This window comes from Sinocyclocheilus rhinocerous, unplaced genomic scaffold, assembly GCF_001515625.1.
Source record: "Sinocyclocheilus rhinocerous isolate Xijiao unplaced genomic scaffold, SAMN03320098_v1.1 scaffold2754, whole genome shotgun sequence".
In the NCBI taxonomy this organism is placed as follows: Eukaryota; Metazoa; Chordata; class Actinopteri; order Cypriniformes; family Cyprinidae; genus Sinocyclocheilus; species Sinocyclocheilus rhinocerous.
In genome coordinates, this window is record NW_015634251.1 from 350434 (window position 1) to 369090 (window position 18657).

Sequence of the window (18657 nt, forward strand, 5' to 3'; positions counted from 1 at the left end):
AGTATTTCAAACAAGACTACATATACTAATAAAATAAACTGAGTAAAGCAGAAGAGAGAAAATAGTCATTCACGGACCCTTGCTTGTTTTTGTGTTTGAGGGTCCTGAGCAAAGGCTCTCACAAGATTGTGAGGAATGTGATGGGTTGTTTACATATTGTTGTATTTGGGGAAAATATGTATTATCTTCAACAAAGTGTTCTGAAAGAAGTGTACCAACAGTAAAAGTCTGTCTTTCTATTATCTGAGTTTCTATGGATTAGCATTTTAATACTTTTTGGGTAGCAATGCATACTCTTTTGGTAAAATGACCATTTTGACAAAGTGCACAAGATTTGACCGCGGCCTAACAATCAACTTTGTAAAATACTGTTGCTTTCTTCCCTAAGAGGTTGCATAACAGTAAATACATTTTGGTGAATGCTGTGACTTGGACATTATAATGTTGGTGAGCATTTTTGGTACAAACAAAGTAGTTTTGATATATCCTAAACCCTTTAACACCAAATGATCATTAAAGTAAATCAACACAAATAAAACAACACCCCTGGAGTAGACTGGCAATAAATAGGATCCTGAGAGTTGTAATTAATGGGGCTATTTTTCGGGAAAAGTCAAGTTATCTATAACCTCCAGGTTTAGTCCAGGATCAAGGCTAATTGGAATTCCAGTGAAATTCCAAAATATAATTCAGACTTTCTATCAGATATGCCAGGCAACTAATAAATGCCCCTTCAAGAAAGGCCTAATATTTAATTTCTTTGGGAAAAAATAAAGTATATGTATATTTATAGAAAAACAACACACCATGGCATGTTCCCTAGATTAAATGCATTCAATCAAAAATGTTTCCCCACCATAAACTGTAATTTCAAGTCCCACTCTTTTGGCTGCAACAAGTAGTTAAAGAAAAAAAAGAAAAACATTTAGCAGTCCCCAACCAGTGGCTGACTAGTTTCTCAGTGGCTATAAACCTTGCTCCACTCCATACAAGTGTCCACTTCTTTGGGGGTGCTGTGAGGGCGTACCTTGCAGAAAGCATTTTCAAAGTCTTGGAAGGTAGGGGAAGAAAGGGATGAAGGGAGGCCGTGCAAGGGCATGGGTGCAGAGGCAGAAGCTGATGCCAGAGCCTGCTGGCAGAGTTGCAGCAGCTCCCAGACGGAGAAGCCTTCTGAACGCTGCAGTACTGCTGACATCTCCCTTTCGCCCAGACTGCAGCCCTGGGGCGCCAGTGCCTGCAGAAGCACATGTCTGCGTGTGTTTCCATCTGGCAGGCCTATGTGGTAACGCTTGGAGAAGCAGCGCATAAGGGGATCTTTGATCAAATCAGGCCGTCTCGTGGTGCACACAACCAGAACTAGGTTGCTCTGACCATGTTGAATCTTCTCTAGCTGGGCCTGCAGTTGCTGTCTGAGACCTTCCTCCTCAACGGCCTCCAGCTCGCTGAGCAGCACCACTGCAGGTTGTCGGGCTGTTGCCACCGAGAACAGAGTGGCAAGAAGTTGCTCTGCTTCTCCTTTCAATTTAGAGGCCAAAGTTGCACAACTCAGCCTATAGAAGGTAGCACCCAGTTGAGATGCCATGGATCGTACCAGTGTGGTTTTGCCCCCTCCTTGAGGACCAAACAGCAGGACGGTTCTGGGTGGGCGGATGGCAGGGTTGGGTCGCAGGACAGGCCACAGCACGTCCTCCTCCAGCGCTGCTTTGATGTGACAGTTCCCAGCCAGTTCACTCCAAAGCAAAGCCGGACTGCAATCTTGCAGTTCCTGGCTTACTAGCTCCAGCATTTGGGGCTCCATGCTTTTCATGGGATCGGAGCGCTTCTGAGACCGATGCCGGGAGAAGCCTTGCTCCGAACTTCCGTTCTCCCCAGTCATGGCTGCCGATGGACTGTAGTCCCCTGCAGCTCTATACGTTGGTGAAACCAAGGGCTTTAGCCCACTGTACTTCCCCACTTCGTCTCCTTCCAGGCTTGACTGAGATGAAGGTTTACTAGGCTTAAAGGCTTGAGGATCTGTGTTGCCTGTTCCAAAGCCATTTCCACGGCACTCAGCTTTATCAGTGACCCCATATGGAGAATCTCCCCCAGCTTTTATGGGGTCATAGCTATATTTCCTATAGCGTGAACTGTCTCCATCTTCCTCATCCAGGGTCATCTCAAATGCTTTTCTCTTCAGAGAGCCACCAGGCTCTGAGCCCCCTAGACTGCTGTTCTGATAGCCATAGCTGCCACCAACCACTGTGGGTCTCGATGGAAGTGGAGAGGGGGCGGCTATGCCCGAGGGGATGTAAGGGCCTGTTGGATGGGTGTAGCTAGGAGCAAGGCTAGTCTGGTGAGGGTAGGTGCTAGGGGGGTAGTTGTAAATGGGGGTAGAAGGTGTGTAACTGGGGAGAAGTGTGGGGCTAGGCTGAAGGGCATGTAACGACGCTGGTGGAAGTGCTGAACTGGGTTGGGGGCAGTACCCTGATGAGAGGTAGGTGCCATTGTAACTGGGCGGGTAGTCACTGGAATGGGCCCCACTGCAGGAGCTGCTCCCGCTGTATCCCGAGTCCGAAAGGTTGCTGTTAACTGCTGACACATTGCCCGAGCCTGGTGGACCTGCTGATGTGGGAACCACCTTTGGTCCCGACAGACCATCATGAGAAGGCGGCGGCACCAAGGGATACCCCCCGTCAGTGCTGTGCGTTAGAGGCCAAGGTTCCAGTTCGCTTTTCTGGCCTCCGTTAAGGGCCCCAAAGGCTCCAGGCTCAGGGTATGTGCCCACAGCAGGGCGTTCGTATGGTGAGTCTAGCATGCCAGAGTATTTCTCAGCATAGCGCTTCAGCAGGTTGGAGGCAGTAAGGGCTGAGATGTCATCATTTGCCCAGGCGTAGCTGTAGGAGCTATGGCTGGGGTAGAGCTCAGACTTGTGGGCAGGGGATGAGGTGGTGGAGGACACGTCCAAATGCTGCTCAGGCCATTGGCTCAGGGGCTGTGCATGCTCCGGGTTCCAGTGCATCTTCAATAGTCCTGCCGGAGACAGCAATTTGTCAGATTATGCAAGAACTTGATATATATGTCAACAGCATACGTTCATACCATTCACAAATCAGTCTTAGATCCAGTGATTTTTTTTCCTATCAAAGAATTATAAGACTAGTCAAAATGACTAAAGACACATTATGGCTGATTGCAGAGCTTTTTTGTCATTTTGCTTGGTGACAGGACTCTTTTGGTATTGTGCATGCATGCAGAGGGAGTAAGAGAAAAGGGCTGTGAATTTGCTCCTTTCAAGCCCTCAGCCATGTAGCAGCCTTGTGTTGCCATCTGCAGTTCTCCCAGAGGAGAAACTGTTATCAGCCTGTGCATGTTTCCCTCAATACATCCCCTCCCACCACCACAGTCCATCCACAAAGCAATTCTCCAAAAGGCCTCTGTGGCCAGCTTGACAGAGGGAGGGAAAGAGAGGGAAGAAGGAACAGAGGGGGAGAGGGAGGGGACGATTTGGGGAAAAAGGGGGGGTTGGGACTGGTGGACAAAATAGTTGTGCTATTCATTGGCCACTTCCCATAAGCACTGGGAGTGTGGAATGCCCTTTCCTCTGGCTATCCTGTGATTAATTATGCTGGCCTAATATGAAGGGGATCATAATGCACATGAGGAAAAATAAATCTGAATAAAAAATTAAAAAAGTGTTCTTTTCCACATCCAGTCTCCGCCCTGTCCCTTCCCCCTCATAAAACAAATGAGCTTTTCTGAGCTTCTAAAAGTGCAATACACTTGACAGCATCCTAGTTCAAAGGCACTTCATAAGAAAATTAACTAAAATGAACCATCACAATGAATCAAAATGCATCTTAACGGCATAAGAAATATAATTATTTAGCAGTATGCATAATTAATGTCTGTTATAATAGTAAAAAGATTTAAATCCTTCAATAGGAAGTACATTTTTTTCTTGGTCTTGAGAATTTCAGGGAGCAGAGAATAGTTTTAAAACTAGCCATTTCATGAGGGTCTGCAACTGCTCCTTCCAGAGGCATTAGCTAAATTCCACACATAGCTTGGCATTATTGAACTGTCAGGAATCAGCCTGGGGTGAGGGCTACAGGGGGAAATGAGGAGGTAAAAGGAATAAACTGCAAATGTTCATCATAGGCTGCAATCTGAGGAGAAAGTGATGATCAGTTATTCACTCTTCTGTCAGAGTGTGCAAGCTGCTGCTTTATTGCCATTTAAATCAATTTTCAGTCCTGTGTGCTGTTCCACCTCACTCTTTTTCTCCCAAAACTCGTCCCTCCCCCTTTGTGTGCTCTTTCTGTTTCTCAAACTCTCGCCCCTCCAGTTGGCAAACCTTCCCATGTGTGTCTTCAGATTACGCCTGCTATTTATTCCAAAAGATCACACCAACAGACCAGATGGCCATTGGATTAACATGTCCTTCATATTCATATCTAGAGCCTTAAGTTCCCCAACTAGCACCTTACTGCTATTGTTGATTTCTAATATAACTACAAGATAAAAACAAAAAATCCTCAGAATTTGTAAACAAGATGAACACAGGTAAAGCATCTGGTCATTGTAAAGTCAGTAGAAACAGTATATGTCCAGCAGGACAATTCCATCTGCAGACTGGTTTGTGAGGTGCTGTATGGAGCACAATAATGGGGCCAGTGTGTGACAGAGATGGATGGCAGCCCAGGGGAGCTCATAAAACCTGCAACGGGTAGAGAATGAGGAGGGGGAAAGGACAGCAGGCGCTCCGGCCACTGTGTGTGCGTGTGCATGCACGCGCATGAGTCTATCTAAAAGGATGGGGCTTGACATTAGGGAAGTCATTCAGGCGGCCAAACTGCTGTCCACTCCATCAATTTACATGAGTGTGCATGCACCAAGACATGGGAAAGCGCTGCCAAACCGGACATGGAAGTGCCATTTGGGGCAGGCTGCTTCAAGAAGAAGAGTTAACCTTAATATCCCACTACCCAGCTAAAAATGCTATCCATTAGCATGAAATAAACCACAGATGAGCTGGTATGCAATTAGAGCTACGCCTCAGCAGGGACTCTAATAATCTAGATGTGATTTAATCTGTGTTTCTATTTAAATCACAACAGCTGCTGAGCTTAACTCATTCTGGGCATTTCAGAATAGATGGTCCAATTACACCAGTAGAAGTGCAAATGACCACTGAAGGCCATTTATTTCTGAATAAATGACAGAATCAAGCCAAGGAATCATTTATAAAGTATGCCAATAAAGAGTGAGATGATACGTTTTGAGAAATATAGCTGCAGTCACACAAGAACGAAAAATATTCTATTAAAAAAGATCTCTAAAATTCTCTCAGTTTACATTTTAAGGTTATTTATTGGCATCACAAAACTGTACATTTGTCTTGCCAAAGCATTTGCAGCATAAATATGAGAAATTATGCACTGTAAAATAAAGTAATATACTGACTATACTACTGATTATAATAACTAATATCAATAATATTAATATTAATAAAAAAATTAAAAAGTAGTGCAAAACATTTTATTTTATTTTCGTTTTTTTAAATTTTATACAAAGAAAGTAGCAATTAACAAATTGAAAGGTGCACTGCACGTTTTTTTTATGTTGGTCAATATAGCAGTATAAGTCAATAATTTTCTTTATCAAAACTTTCTAGTTGCAATAAGCCATAACTAACTCATTCCGTTTAAACTTAAATAATGAGAGAAAAATTATGAAGTGCGCCTTTAAACAAAAATAAATAATTGGAGAAAAGAGATTTCATTGAAAAGGTAATTAAGACAGATAAACAAAACGGCAAAATATGTTATTAGTTTAAGTGTTATGCTGGATACATGCCGGAGAAAGTGCAGCTTTGTCTCAACATGGACGCAACCAGGTTTAATTCTCAAGGGCCATTTAAACAAAACTTCATTGTCCGCATCGGGGTTCCTGGCCATTGCTTTGTGTGAACCGTGACGAGTGATTTGCCGTGGTGGCTCTGTGCAGGTCCGAGGCTGGCCAGGAGACAGATGTTTCCACTGGTCGTCTTACTGTCTGTGTGTCCATTGTTGCACAGCCCATCCAGCAGACGTCCTCCTGGCCTGACAATCCTGTTGGTCCTGAGACAAAAGCTGAGGGATCCTATTGTCAGAGGCCTGCCTAATTATGGAAATCTTATTAATCTATTCAGCAGCAGTGCGATGACAGCCTTTGTGCCGCCCTGGGATTTATTGAGGGTTCTTTTGTAAATGTGTGCGTGTGTTTGTTTGTGTGCGCCATCTTGATTTCATAAATGTGAACTGAATAAAATAACTAATCAGTTAATATCAGTAGATTACAATAAAGTGCAGCTAGGAAGTCAGGATAACCAAAATATTAGTTATGATTTTGACTCGACCACTATGTTACTACAAGCAGGTTGCGAGAGGCAGAAGGTTCTGCAATGTGAGAGCCGAACAGGCCCGGCTGCCATAGGATGCTCAGCTTTTCACAGCTCCCAAGGGGTCCGTGTGCACTTTCAGGCAGCGTCACTTTTGTTTTCCTGCCCTGAGGAACAAAACCTACATGGATGCAACAAGCCTTCTGGGACACGGGACCATTAAACCAGGCAGATTGCACAGGGGCCAGTTGTAAACAGGAGCAGCCTGAATCAATCCTATCAAGCATTATTGTGGGCACCCACTCCCTAAACCCCACACATAGATTTAAGTGGGTTTATCTACAAAAAGACACCCCCCTCATTGCATATTCAAATATAAATCTACAAACACCGTTTGCGTCTTCAACTAAACGACACACAGACAAGAGTGTACTTGCATTTATCTGCCCTAAAACTGTTGAAATAGGAGACAACTTTAAAGGAAAGCGACGGGAAATAACAGCACACACACATACACAAATTCTCAGTCTTGAGAATTTGATTAATTCCGATCCATCTCTGTCAGTAAAACATCAAAACAACCTAAAAGAGGTAGTTGTACGGTTGAACAGTGAGCATCCTGTTAGGAATTATGTCCCGAAACTTCAGCCCACAGTGCTGGTATGTGTGGAACTCCCTTTGAAGGACGCAGATGCCACAAAAGAAGGGCTCTTTCAAGAGAGAATAAAGATGAAGGAGGGAGAGAGAGAGGGAGAAAGATGAGAGTAGATCTGGTTGAAAAGAGTGCAGAGGGAGGATTGCGTTTACATGAATTAATCACCTCACTGCAGATAAGATGACACCCTGTGTTCTAATCATCAGCTGATTTGTATTCCGTAAACAGACGTCTCTAAATCAATGCTTTAGGCAGAGGGACTGCAAAATGTCAATGATGAAGCCTATATCGGACACTTTAAAGTCATGCAGAGCCTTTACAGTAGTTATTGAAAATCAAATACAGGGTTTATTTGTATACTTTTTAATAATAATTAAAATTCTAAATAAATAAATGGCATTGAGATATACAATATTTAATATTTCAATATATTGAACAAAAATCGTAATTAAAAAACAAAAAAGGCTTTGAATATCCAGTTTTCAAATATCTTTGGATGGAAAATAATAAAGAAACAAGTGTGAGATCCTTCCTCAAAAATCCTGACAGTGACAACAGCTCCTCATAATTTACAAGGCATGCATAATAGGCCATAACTATGACAATTTTTATAAAGTGATGCATTAGTTACAGAAGTGTGGTTAACATGATCTCTCTGTCTCTTTCTGTTGCTCTTTCTTTCTGCTCATCTGCTCCCTTTTCATGGGCCTAAAAAGATGTAATAGCAGAAGAGGCGGTGGGCCTTATGAGTTTTCACACCTGCTCCTCAGCGCACTGCCAGACACCATAGCTCTTTTCAGCCAGGCCCCATGGGGTCCCTAGAGGAAGAAGCCTATCTGCTAGAGTGGCAGTGAAGGATCTGATTTCTCTCTCTCTCTGTCACCAGTTCTCCATTTGAGCTGCAGTCCATAATCTCTGAGCTTTGAAGTTGTTATTGCTTGGCCTTCTGGGACACCGTAAATGTTGCAATCTGTGGGTTCATGTTGATGATGACTACAGTAAATATTGAGTCTAACAGCATAAGAATAATGAAAAATCAGCAATGTGACAAATGCATTACATAATGTATTACTATTACTCATGAGAAAATGATTACAAATTTTGAATATTTGAACATTTCAGATTGTATACATATTTTCCTTTAAGTCTGAAATCAAAACAATTATATAGGCACATTAGGGGGGGAAATGAAAGTGCATGTTGTCAAGCACAATATCTGTAATCTATATGTATCATTACTTGTGCACATTTCAGCTCATATTGAGCTAAAAATGAGAGAAACACACAGCCTTGGTGGTTTGAATGAATGATTAGATGCTCATAATTTTAGAAACAACATCCCCATCCCCCTGACCAGCTAATTCTTGTCCACAAATGGCCAAATGCCTGGCACCCCTCCCCTTTAGGAAAAACAGGGTTCCTATTTTCTGTGTCCGCAGGCCAGGTTTAGGTCATTGTGTCCACTAATATATCAAAGAACAGCTGTCCTAAGGCTCTGTGATGACCAATCACCCCCTTCCATCTGTCCTCTCTTACCCAATCTCTCCTCCATCTCCCCCTGTTCTCCTCCATCCCCTTCTTCCAATCTCTCTCTTTCCCCCCTCTCCCTCCTTCCTTTCCACCCTGCCCCCTCACGGCGTTCCCGGACTGCGTTGTTTATTGAATGTTGTTATTTAATGACCCTACAACCGTGTTGGGATTTTCTGTGTGCGCACTCAAAAATATGACTTGGAATGGATCAGGTTTATTATAGTTAAGTACAACTAAACACTAAAAAAAATGATTACTTGAAATCAAGGTAAGACATTATTTTAATGTGTCCTTGTTACACAGGTTACATGTACTTACGATTACAATAACAATTAATTATGCATAGTTATATGCATGTAACCCTAAGACAAACCCTAATCCTAAACCTAACCGTATAGTAAGTACATGTAGTTAATTAACATTACTCAGTACTTAACTGTATAATTACACTGTAACAATTACACCTTAAATTAAAGTGTAACCGAAATCAATATTAACTGAAACAAAATAAAACATAAAAAATTAAACATATAGTTGCCAAGGCAATATTTCTTATTTTTGTTTGGTTTAAGCCAGTGGTTCTCAACCTTTCTTTTTCCACCGGGCCGCACTATGGTCCAAGTGCAAGTCTCGCGGGCCGCACGCATATCATTTACATATTACGTCAGCAATACAAACCAACCTGATTTATAATATTATAGCCTAAATATTATGATATTTAATCGATTACATTCATTGAAATAAATAAATAATTCTACTCCCCATAAATAACACCCAATTGTGTGAACTTCGGCTCGAAAGGAGTAACAGCACAATCATAGGCGGAGTTTCACTTTATGCGTGATGGGGGGGCACCCAAGTGATCGCGCTGGCGTCTCTGTGTCCTGCAGAGCGCGCTTCAGCTTCCACTCTCTGCGCAAACTATTGGATATAGCGCACATTTATCTAGGTTTAACGTTTAAACATTGTTTAAACCCATGACCTTTGTGTTGCTAGCAATATGCTCTACTGCTGAAGCTACAGGATGTTGAAGCTATCTTCTGTGAGAAATTATGATTTAAATATCTTTTGAAGAATGTTTCAACTGTTTTTGTTCATATAATGAAAGTCAATGGGGTCCAAAACCAACATTGGACCTCATTGACTTTCACTGTATGTGCAAAAAAAAAAACACTGCAACATTTTATTAACTGTTCTAAAGTCATACAGGTTTGCAACAACATACAGTAAAGGTGATGACACAATTTTCACTTTTGCGTGAACTACATCTTAAATTAGAGAACCACGGACAAGCCCTTTGAGGGATATCTTGAAGCAGAGAAGCTTGACGCCCAATAACCCTCAGAAGCCCGGGACTTAATTGGAAGCGTAATTATGGCAGCAACGGGCCTAATGAGTTGTCTTCAACGACGGTGAGATGATGAGCAGAGGCGGGGGGGTCCCAGGCAGAATGTGCATCTCTCTAAGCCCCTTTCCCTACAGCCGCCGTTTCTCTTCCATCTCACTGACTACACTGCGGGCTAATTAAAGTCCATTCACACCCGCCGCTAATGACCCCGCGCTCATTCACACAAACACTTCAGCACCTTGCCTGTTTACTCAAGGGTCCGCATGCCCCTTCAGAGCTGTATTCACCCTGTCGCTCTCATTAGAATAGATGTGTTGGATGCTCGTTGTTAATCGCTTCTTCTGAGGCATCCAGCGCGCCCCTTCCCATAGACCCAACTCAAAGCCTTAATGACTTAACAGATGCAATTAGAGTGCTTCTTCAGCCTGGGCCTTCAGTGTGGAGAAGGAAAGAAATGAGGTCATAGTAAAGCGAGAGCTGAGGCTATGCTTGTTTCTCTTTAAACAAGGAATATGCTGGAGAGCAGGGCCCCTGAGCAACAAGAGTTAGAGCACTCATGAGCTGCTGGCCTGGGACTGATTTAAGGGTGTGTTTGAAGTGCAGATTACAGATTCTTTGCACCAAATCCCTCCAGGAGTATCCATGGCCCCAGGAATCTCTCTTAGATTTCCTTCAACTCTGAACGCTCTTCAGCTTGCGGTTCCTACTTACGTGCTCATCAGAGCAACATTTATAATTGTTTGTGGATGCAACGAGAGTGCATGCAACTGCATGTAACAGACATCAAACAAAATCCTCAAATGCGCATATGGAGTACAAAAATGCTTGTCTTCTCCAATCAAACAGAAATGCTTCACAAAGTTGCTTCACAAAGAAAATTCCAGCATGGATGTGACACTATTCACATCTATATCACATAAGCTGCCCTACATTCACCTGACTCTGGTGACTTATGAATGAGGAAGAATGAACAGGAAGGACATATAAGGACTGGGAACGACCGTGAGAAAAAGGAATTTGCCTGAGTTTAAAAGCTCAGAGAGTAAACAGGAGGGATATCTAACACCTTTGTGTGCTGTCCTAATATCACACTAGACTTTCAGGGTGAACAGTCACACGCACAAGCCTACAAGCATAAAACTTTAGAAACAAGCAGACCAGTTCCTAAATCCAAATGCATGCTGTAGGACTGGAAAATCAGGATCTGTGACATCTAAAATTTGTGGCTAAAAGGTGTGTACACTAAACAACACACAAACAACTGTCCAGATCCTCATAGAATTCAAAATATTCTGACAGGGCTTTGTGACATTTTTGAAAATAAAGTGTGCAAAGAGAGACGGACTAGACAGCAAACATTTAAAAACTTACTTTAAAAATGACTGATTCATTATACAGGGACAAGCACATCATAACAAATTATAAATATAAATAAATACATAATTTATATACGCACTAAATTTTGGAGTTCGGTAAGATTTTTAAAATGTTTTTGAACATAATTTATCTGAATTAGAAATCTTTTGTAACGTAATAAATGTCTTTTCCTGTCAATTTTGATCAACTGAATGCAATTTAATGCTGAACTAAGGTATTAAAAAAGGTATCTTAAAAAATGACTGACCCCAAACTTTTGATGCATTTTTAAAAATAATATTTTAAAAGTATATTACAAATTTATATTAGATTTTAATATGTTTATTTTACTTTAGAGTTGTATACAACAAATAAAATGAATATTAAAAATGATCACTTCACAGCAAAACATCACTTCAGCCAAGGTAAGAATGTGGCTTTTTAACAACTGATCTTCAAGAATTTGCAACAGATAAAATAAAATGGTACATCTAGACATAAACTGTGATTTAAATTTGAATATAAAATGTTTCTTGGTGTGCAACTTCTGAGGATCAACTAATTAGCTTCTACGGAAATGTGGAATTATCATTAGTATTGATTATAAAACCTTTTCCCTCATCAAACCAAGTTTTCTTCTAAATTGTATGACCATAATTCAGTTTGCATGAGAAAAGGAATTTATCAAAACAAACAAAAAGTAATTCCATTGGCACATCTGACAAAGGTCCTCTGAATGCCTCACTAAATGGAATTATAACACCATATTAGACATCAATGGTAATCGGTTGATGCAACAACCTAGCAAGCCAGCTGAAAGGTATTCAAGCCGGCGGCGACTCATTAATACATTATTACATCTCAAATTGAGGTGCCTTGGTCCTTTAGTTTGATTTCCCTCCCTCTTTTCATGTAACTGTCATGCCTATAAAGCACAGAGAAGAAGAGCTAAAGAGTGGAGAAAAAAGCATCTCTTCAGGCAGAACTGGGGGAAGAAACCCCATGCTGGCCTACAAACAATGCTGTTTTGGAGAGAGCCAGAGCGGAGCTCAAATGAAGCCTGGCAGGGGGGTTAGGAATGGGGGCTAAAACTGGACACGTCAGTTATTAGGTCAGTCGAGAACAGTGAGGAGGGGGAAGAGAAGTGGAGAAAGGGAGGCAGAAAAGAACAGACAGAAAGATTCAGAAAAGGACAGGGATAGAGGAAGTAACTGTGCGAGTAAGCTGGACACTGGTGGTTAATCATGGTGAGATGACACTGGCAGAACCACAGGGTTTCTCCTGGTAGAGCCATCAGCTCACCCCCCACACCTGTCCTACCAACCATGACATATACCTAATAATAATGTGGCTTAAAACATTGTGAAGAGGACACCTGGGAAAAAATTTTTTTTTAAATGCACCATTGTTCAAACTGGTTTACCAACAAACTAAACACTTAAGTAGCCGTAGGGGAATTTTTGACTAGTCTAGAGTTGACAAAAAGTTATTTAAAAAGTTATGTCAAAAAGGTTAAACTTACTATAGGGAACAATGGGACTCAGCATTCTGCGGATCTGGCCTCGATTACGGTAACAGTTCTGCAGGGAAACCCAGGTTAGCGTCTGTACGGCTGTAGTTCATCGCTGGCCTGTACTCGCATTGGGACTCTAAAAAACGTGTTTCTGGAAAAAAAAAAAAAAAAAGAAGAGCAGCAGTGATCAGCAGGGGTGAATGGTCATCATATACTCATACACTACACTGCATCATTTTTACATGTAAACAAACAAGTTTATGATGCATAAACGTGAATAAGTTACATGCAACTAACAATCAAGAACCTCAAAGGCGTCATCTCAATTTTAGACAGGAGCGAAACAGTCAGGGACACAGGCATTCTCACTGTGGGCTGAACACACACGGGGTATTCATTAAGAGCCTGCACACAGGCATTAAGCTGATTGTATGGCTGTGTCCAGCTTCTAAAGAGGGTTTTCTAAATCTCCCTGACAAAAAGCACCATGCATACCATTGCCGTTCTCCTCGCCTCATAACGGCAGCAGAGAGCATGGTTTCACAAAATTAAGCTCATTTCATCCCTAGCCACACACTCTCCTGGTTCAATTATCTCTCTTTTTTTTTCTATGACAGATGTAAAAAGAAAAAAAAAAGAACAACTATATTGGCAACCACAAAAAGAAAGAAAACAAAAACAAAAACATATATATATCCAGAAGGGTATTTTTTGATCGTTTTTAATTTTACTATCATATGGGTTTTAAAACCTATATGATAATACAATTAATTATTAAAAAAATATTCTTGGAAATTAAAATGCAAAGACTCAACCATTTAAAAATAATAATGAATAATAAAAATTCAATATCAAGTGAATTTAGTTCATCACAAAACGCAGCATGAACAATTTGCTTGGTGTACTTCAAAGGAGAACGGTCATTTCTTCTGAAGTGAGCATGTAGGAAAGCTCACACATGAATGAAAAATATTACATAATAATGCTAGTCAAACAGTGTGACTTCCAGCTCTGCTTTCAGGAAATGAAATGGCAACTGGCACACCATTCAATACAAAATTAGACATTAAATAATGATACAAACAACTTCGAATGTACAGAATTTATTTTTGTTAATGTGTAATTTTTTTTTTTTTAAATCACATAAGTGTTTTAATGGTCAGTTTATTAATGAACCTAAACTGGTCAGGTTAACATATATATACCTGTAAATGAGTGATAACAAAATATACGCTAAAGAACTATGTAATATAGCATATTTTATGTTTATGTTCACTTACAGTTCACGTAACTGCTGGTTTTACAACAAAAAATAGAAAATGAATGAAACTTCAGTTAATAATGTATATTTTTCTGTAGATGTTCTCTTACAGTTCATGCTGGCTTCATGACAAAAATTCGATATTGTGTGACACTTTACTTAATACAGTATATTTTTATGTAGATGTTCTCTTTCAGTTCATATAACTTCTGGTTTAATGACAAAAAAAATTAGAAACTGTGTAAAAACTAATACTGTCAGAATTGGGACATAAATCAGCTTAGGATAGAAAAACAAATGTTCATTCCAGGATGGTGCTTTTGGAATACACTGTAAAAAAAATTCTGTACAGTTTTTTTCAGTAGCGTTTTTACAAAATTTTACAGTTAAAATTACACTTATTTTTTACAGTGTAATTTAAACTCAAACATGGATCCTTTTACATTTGCTCAACGACCAAAAAGGTATGCTAAACCAACAACCTCTAAACTTGCTGAGAATGAAGGCTGACACATCTATATACGCAACACATGCAGAGCCACACGCTTACAAACCGACACCTGCATGCAGTGTGGGGAATGCAGAAGAGGCTGTTTCACATTAAAGGAGGGAGAATGCAATGAAATGGAGTGAAGACGAAGACGAGTACAGGCTATCAGGAGAAGTAGAGGACAGTGCAATGCAGAGTTAAGACTTTCAATCATTTACAGCTTCAAACAAGAACACCAGCAGCAGCAGCAGCAGCAGTAAAGTGTCCAGTTTAATATTAAAGTAGACTCACCTACTCATGCCTGCATTTTCCACATCAGATTCAAAAGCGGTTAGATAATCCCTGGAGCAGACAGGCTGGTGTATGCTTTTTTCCACATATGGGACACGACTCAACTCTCTCTCTGTCTGTCTCTCTATCCCTCTCTCTTTCCCTCCCAACCAGTAACAACGGAGCACCCACACACACACAATTACCCTCCCCCAGCTTTCCCCATCCCCCTCCCTCTCTCTCTCTATTTTTTGTTAAAACTATTTAAGCAGAGAGAGCTATTTTTTGTTAAAACTATCTAAGCAGAGAGAGAGAAAGAGAGAATGAGAGGAAGACTATGGGGTGGGGGCAGCTGACCAATCATGCTTGGAGTGCAGGCTTGTATTCTTTTTCTGAGAGAGAAATAGAGAGAGAGAAGGCTAGTTGTGGTGGAGGGAAAGGCAGAGGCTGAGCAAGGCTAGTCCCTGAGGGAATTAGCGTAAAGATGTTTATTTTGGTCGAAAATTGTAAAATTACTGCTAAAATACTGGCCAATACTTGATAAACATTATATTATCAAACTGCATCACATATGTCTCAAATCGGTATGGAACTTCAATTCAAACTTAAAGTAAATCCAACATGGCATTTCTAGACAATTCTAGATCATAGACTCATTTATATAGTCGTTAAAATTACATACTGTACAACTATTTAAAATTTAGTCTCTATTTATATAAATAATGTTATTTAGCAAGGATGCATTAAATTGATCAAAGATGACAGCAGAGACATTTATAATGTTACAAAAGATTTCTATTTAAAATGAATGCTATTCTTTTGAATTTTGAACTTTGAACTTATTCATCAAAACATTCTTAAAATCAACAGAAAAGCAGAATGGCTGTTTTCATAATAATAATAAATGTTTCTTGAGCAGCAAATCAGCATATTAGAATGATTTTTGAAGGATCATGTGACACTGAAGACTGGAGTAATGCTGAAAATTCAGTTTAGCCAAAACTGGAATAAATATATTTTTAAAAGGTTATATTGTAACAATATCTCACACTCATGTCAAATAAATGCAGACTGGGTGAGCATGAGACTCAAAAACATCCAAAAAATCATACTGACCCCAAACTTTTGAATGATAGTAAACATTTGTCATTAAAATATCTTGCACCTCAGGGCTGCGTTTTTCCAAAAGCATCGTAAGCCTAAATTGATCGTAGCTCCATTGGTTTCAATGGGTCTATGATGTACTTAAGCTTACAATGCTTTTGGGAAACGCGGTCCAGATTAGTGGAAATTTCTAGACAATTTTTTTGATCAGTGACTGTTAACTTTGTAGTTGTTAAGTGGACTTTCACAATTAAAGATATATTTTAAAAAAAAAATTAGAATGAAAATGCATAATTTATGTCTCAAGTCAGTATTAATTGTAACTTGAAGTGAGTCCAAAATTACTTTTCTTGACAATTTTAGATCACTCATATTTGTAGCTCTTAAATATACCCTTAACTTCTATATGGCAAGTTTTATATTATCAAATTGTATAATTTACGCCTCAGTTTGGTAGAAATTTCTAGGCAATCACTAACTTAACTGAACTTGCGTCAGCAAAGGTCATGGCCGCTACAGGAACACTTTATTGACACCAAAGTCCAGTTTGACATGCTCAAGCGATTCAGCTCTGCTTTTGTACCTATTTCAACATATAATAAAATGCTGAATGACTGAATGATTCACTCAATACCATAATGAATTTCATTTGAACATTACAAATCAGTTTAGCATAAAGTGTCAGTTCAAATATTTGTGTGTGAACACATGATATGACTGCAGCTGCCACACTGACCATTTAGCATGTTAGCATAGGAGGGGTCTGAAGTAATGGAACCTACATTCTATACGGACTCCCACATTTTTACAGGTGGACTGGAGAGTCCTATGCCTTTATTTTTGGAGCTCCTCAGCAATTTGCGAGGAGTGTAAAGAGTGTGTGAGGTTATGTATGGAGCATTTCTGCACAGCTGACGATCTGTTTTTAGAGCGCTGTGTTCAGCCATGTGCACCCAAATCCATCGCATCCAAATCATGGCACTGGTGGTGAATCTCATTTGAAATACACCTAAAAACCAGAAAGAATGCAGACTTCAGTGTTTAAAAACAGTGGGAAGGTTTTCAAGCAAAAGGGAAAAAAAGCAAGGGTTCGACACCCCTCTAAGGAAAAGAGCCCACCATGCAACCACTAACCAAGTCAACTCTACACAGCAACTTGCTCCATCAGCATCTATAAAACTATCCTTTGTCCAACAAAGGTCTTTTATCCCCAATGCTGCCATTCAGCACCACCCCCGTTCAAAAGAAACTTCCTCACAATAAGCCTTAACCGGTACTATTCTTAGTGGCGCTTCAGTGGAAATCACTGTAGCTCAGCACAAAGCATGGGGTGAAACGGTAGCCGGCCATTTTCATCCTTTTATTTCAACTCTTTGTAGCAAAAAAGTGCGCAAGCAACCATTTAAAAAGTGGAAATGCTAAATACAAGCATTCACAATGCCATGTGTGCTGCGGAAACGCCATTTAACTGTGCATCAGTCTCTATTAACGGTGCAGTTTTTCTACCCAGGCTGACTATAATTGGGAGATGATAGTGGCTGTATGGGAACAGATTGGCAGGGCCTTGTGAGGATGCAGGCCCATCACTCTATCGCCCACAAGAAGAGAAAAAAATTAACCATTAATGCTGAGGCAAGCAGTCTGGCTACTGCAAGCCTGCTGAGTGCAGCACTAATGACCACAAAGCAGTCTTACTTCGGAGCTAGAAAGGGAGGGACAGAGAGGGGAAGAGTGAGTTTGACAGGTGTCACTCATAAAATCAACCTCAAGCGTGTACAATTCACCACCCAGCACAACCTCAAACACCACATGTCCACTGACCCCATGATATCTTGAGCCTATTAGATTATAAGCATTAAAGAACCGAGCAGCTGAGCTTACTTAATGCAGGAGTCCAAAATAAACACAAAGGATGAGAAACACGGCTAATGACCTAAAACGCTGAAAATCTCAATCTGACCTTATTGTTAGAGGTCATGCCAGTTTTTAGCAGCTTTGCCGTCTTCTGCCTGGTCAGTGCAGGGGGTACAGGTGCACAAATGACGGCCCAGTGATGAATCAGGGAAATAAGTAATTTGGTTGAATGAGAAGCTGCAAGCCTTGCAGTCGTCCCCCGCTGGTACTCATTAAGTGAGCAAAAGACCAGGACTACTCCAGCATACCTCTTAATGAAGATGACATGCTAGTGATTTTCAGTTTTAAACTAAAATAGGCTGCGCTCATCTATGTTACAGGGATCTCACGCCTTATGACCAATAAATGTCCATGACTTTCCCAGTCATTTCTAATTACAAGAAAAAAAAAGTTTTATTAATTCATACTAAAGGTTGGGGTCAGTAAGATATGTTTTATTCAGAAAAGATTTTAATTGATCAAACGTGACAGTAAAGACATTTAAAGATTTCTATTTCAAATAAATGCTGTTCTTTTGAACTTTCTATTCATCAAAGAATCCTGAAAAAAAATGTATCAGGGTTTCTACTAAAATTTTTAAGCAGCACAACTGTTTTCAGCATTGATAACACTAAATCTTCTTATTCAAATCAGCATATTAGAATGATTTCTAAAGGATCATGTGACACTGAAAACTGGAGTAATGTGTGCTAAAAATTCAACATTGCATCACAGAAATAAATTACATTTAAAATATATATTAAAGGGGTCATATGATGCTGCTAAAAAGAACATTATTTTGTGTATTTGGTGTAATGAAATGTGTTTATGCGGTTTAAGGTTCAAAAAACACATTATTTTCCACATACTGTACATTAC

General features: G+C 40.2%; 1 protein-coding gene across 3 annotated transcripts in view; it reads right to left on the bottom strand.

The window, feature by feature from the left end:
• Window positions 1-806: 806 nt before the first annotated feature.
• LOC107745458 (putative fidgetin-like protein 2) overlaps window positions 807-18657 on the bottom strand; it is a 31035-nt gene continuing 13184 nt past the window's right edge. For 2 of the 3 annotated variants that reach the window (XM_016559340.1, XM_016559341.1), the window contains exons 2-3: window positions 12770-12911; window positions 807-3009 (exon numbers count right to left, since the gene is read on the bottom strand). In XM_016559340.1, the coding sequence (XP_016414826.1) occupies window positions 959-3009; window positions 12770-12794 (2076 nt within the window). In that variant the 5' untranslated portion in view covers window positions 12795-12911 and the 3' untranslated portion in view covers window positions 807-958. Of the gene's footprint in view, window positions 3010-12769; window positions 12912-14802; window positions 14861-18657 lie in introns of those variants that run through there. The other variant, XM_016559339.1, reaches the window with a different exon arrangement.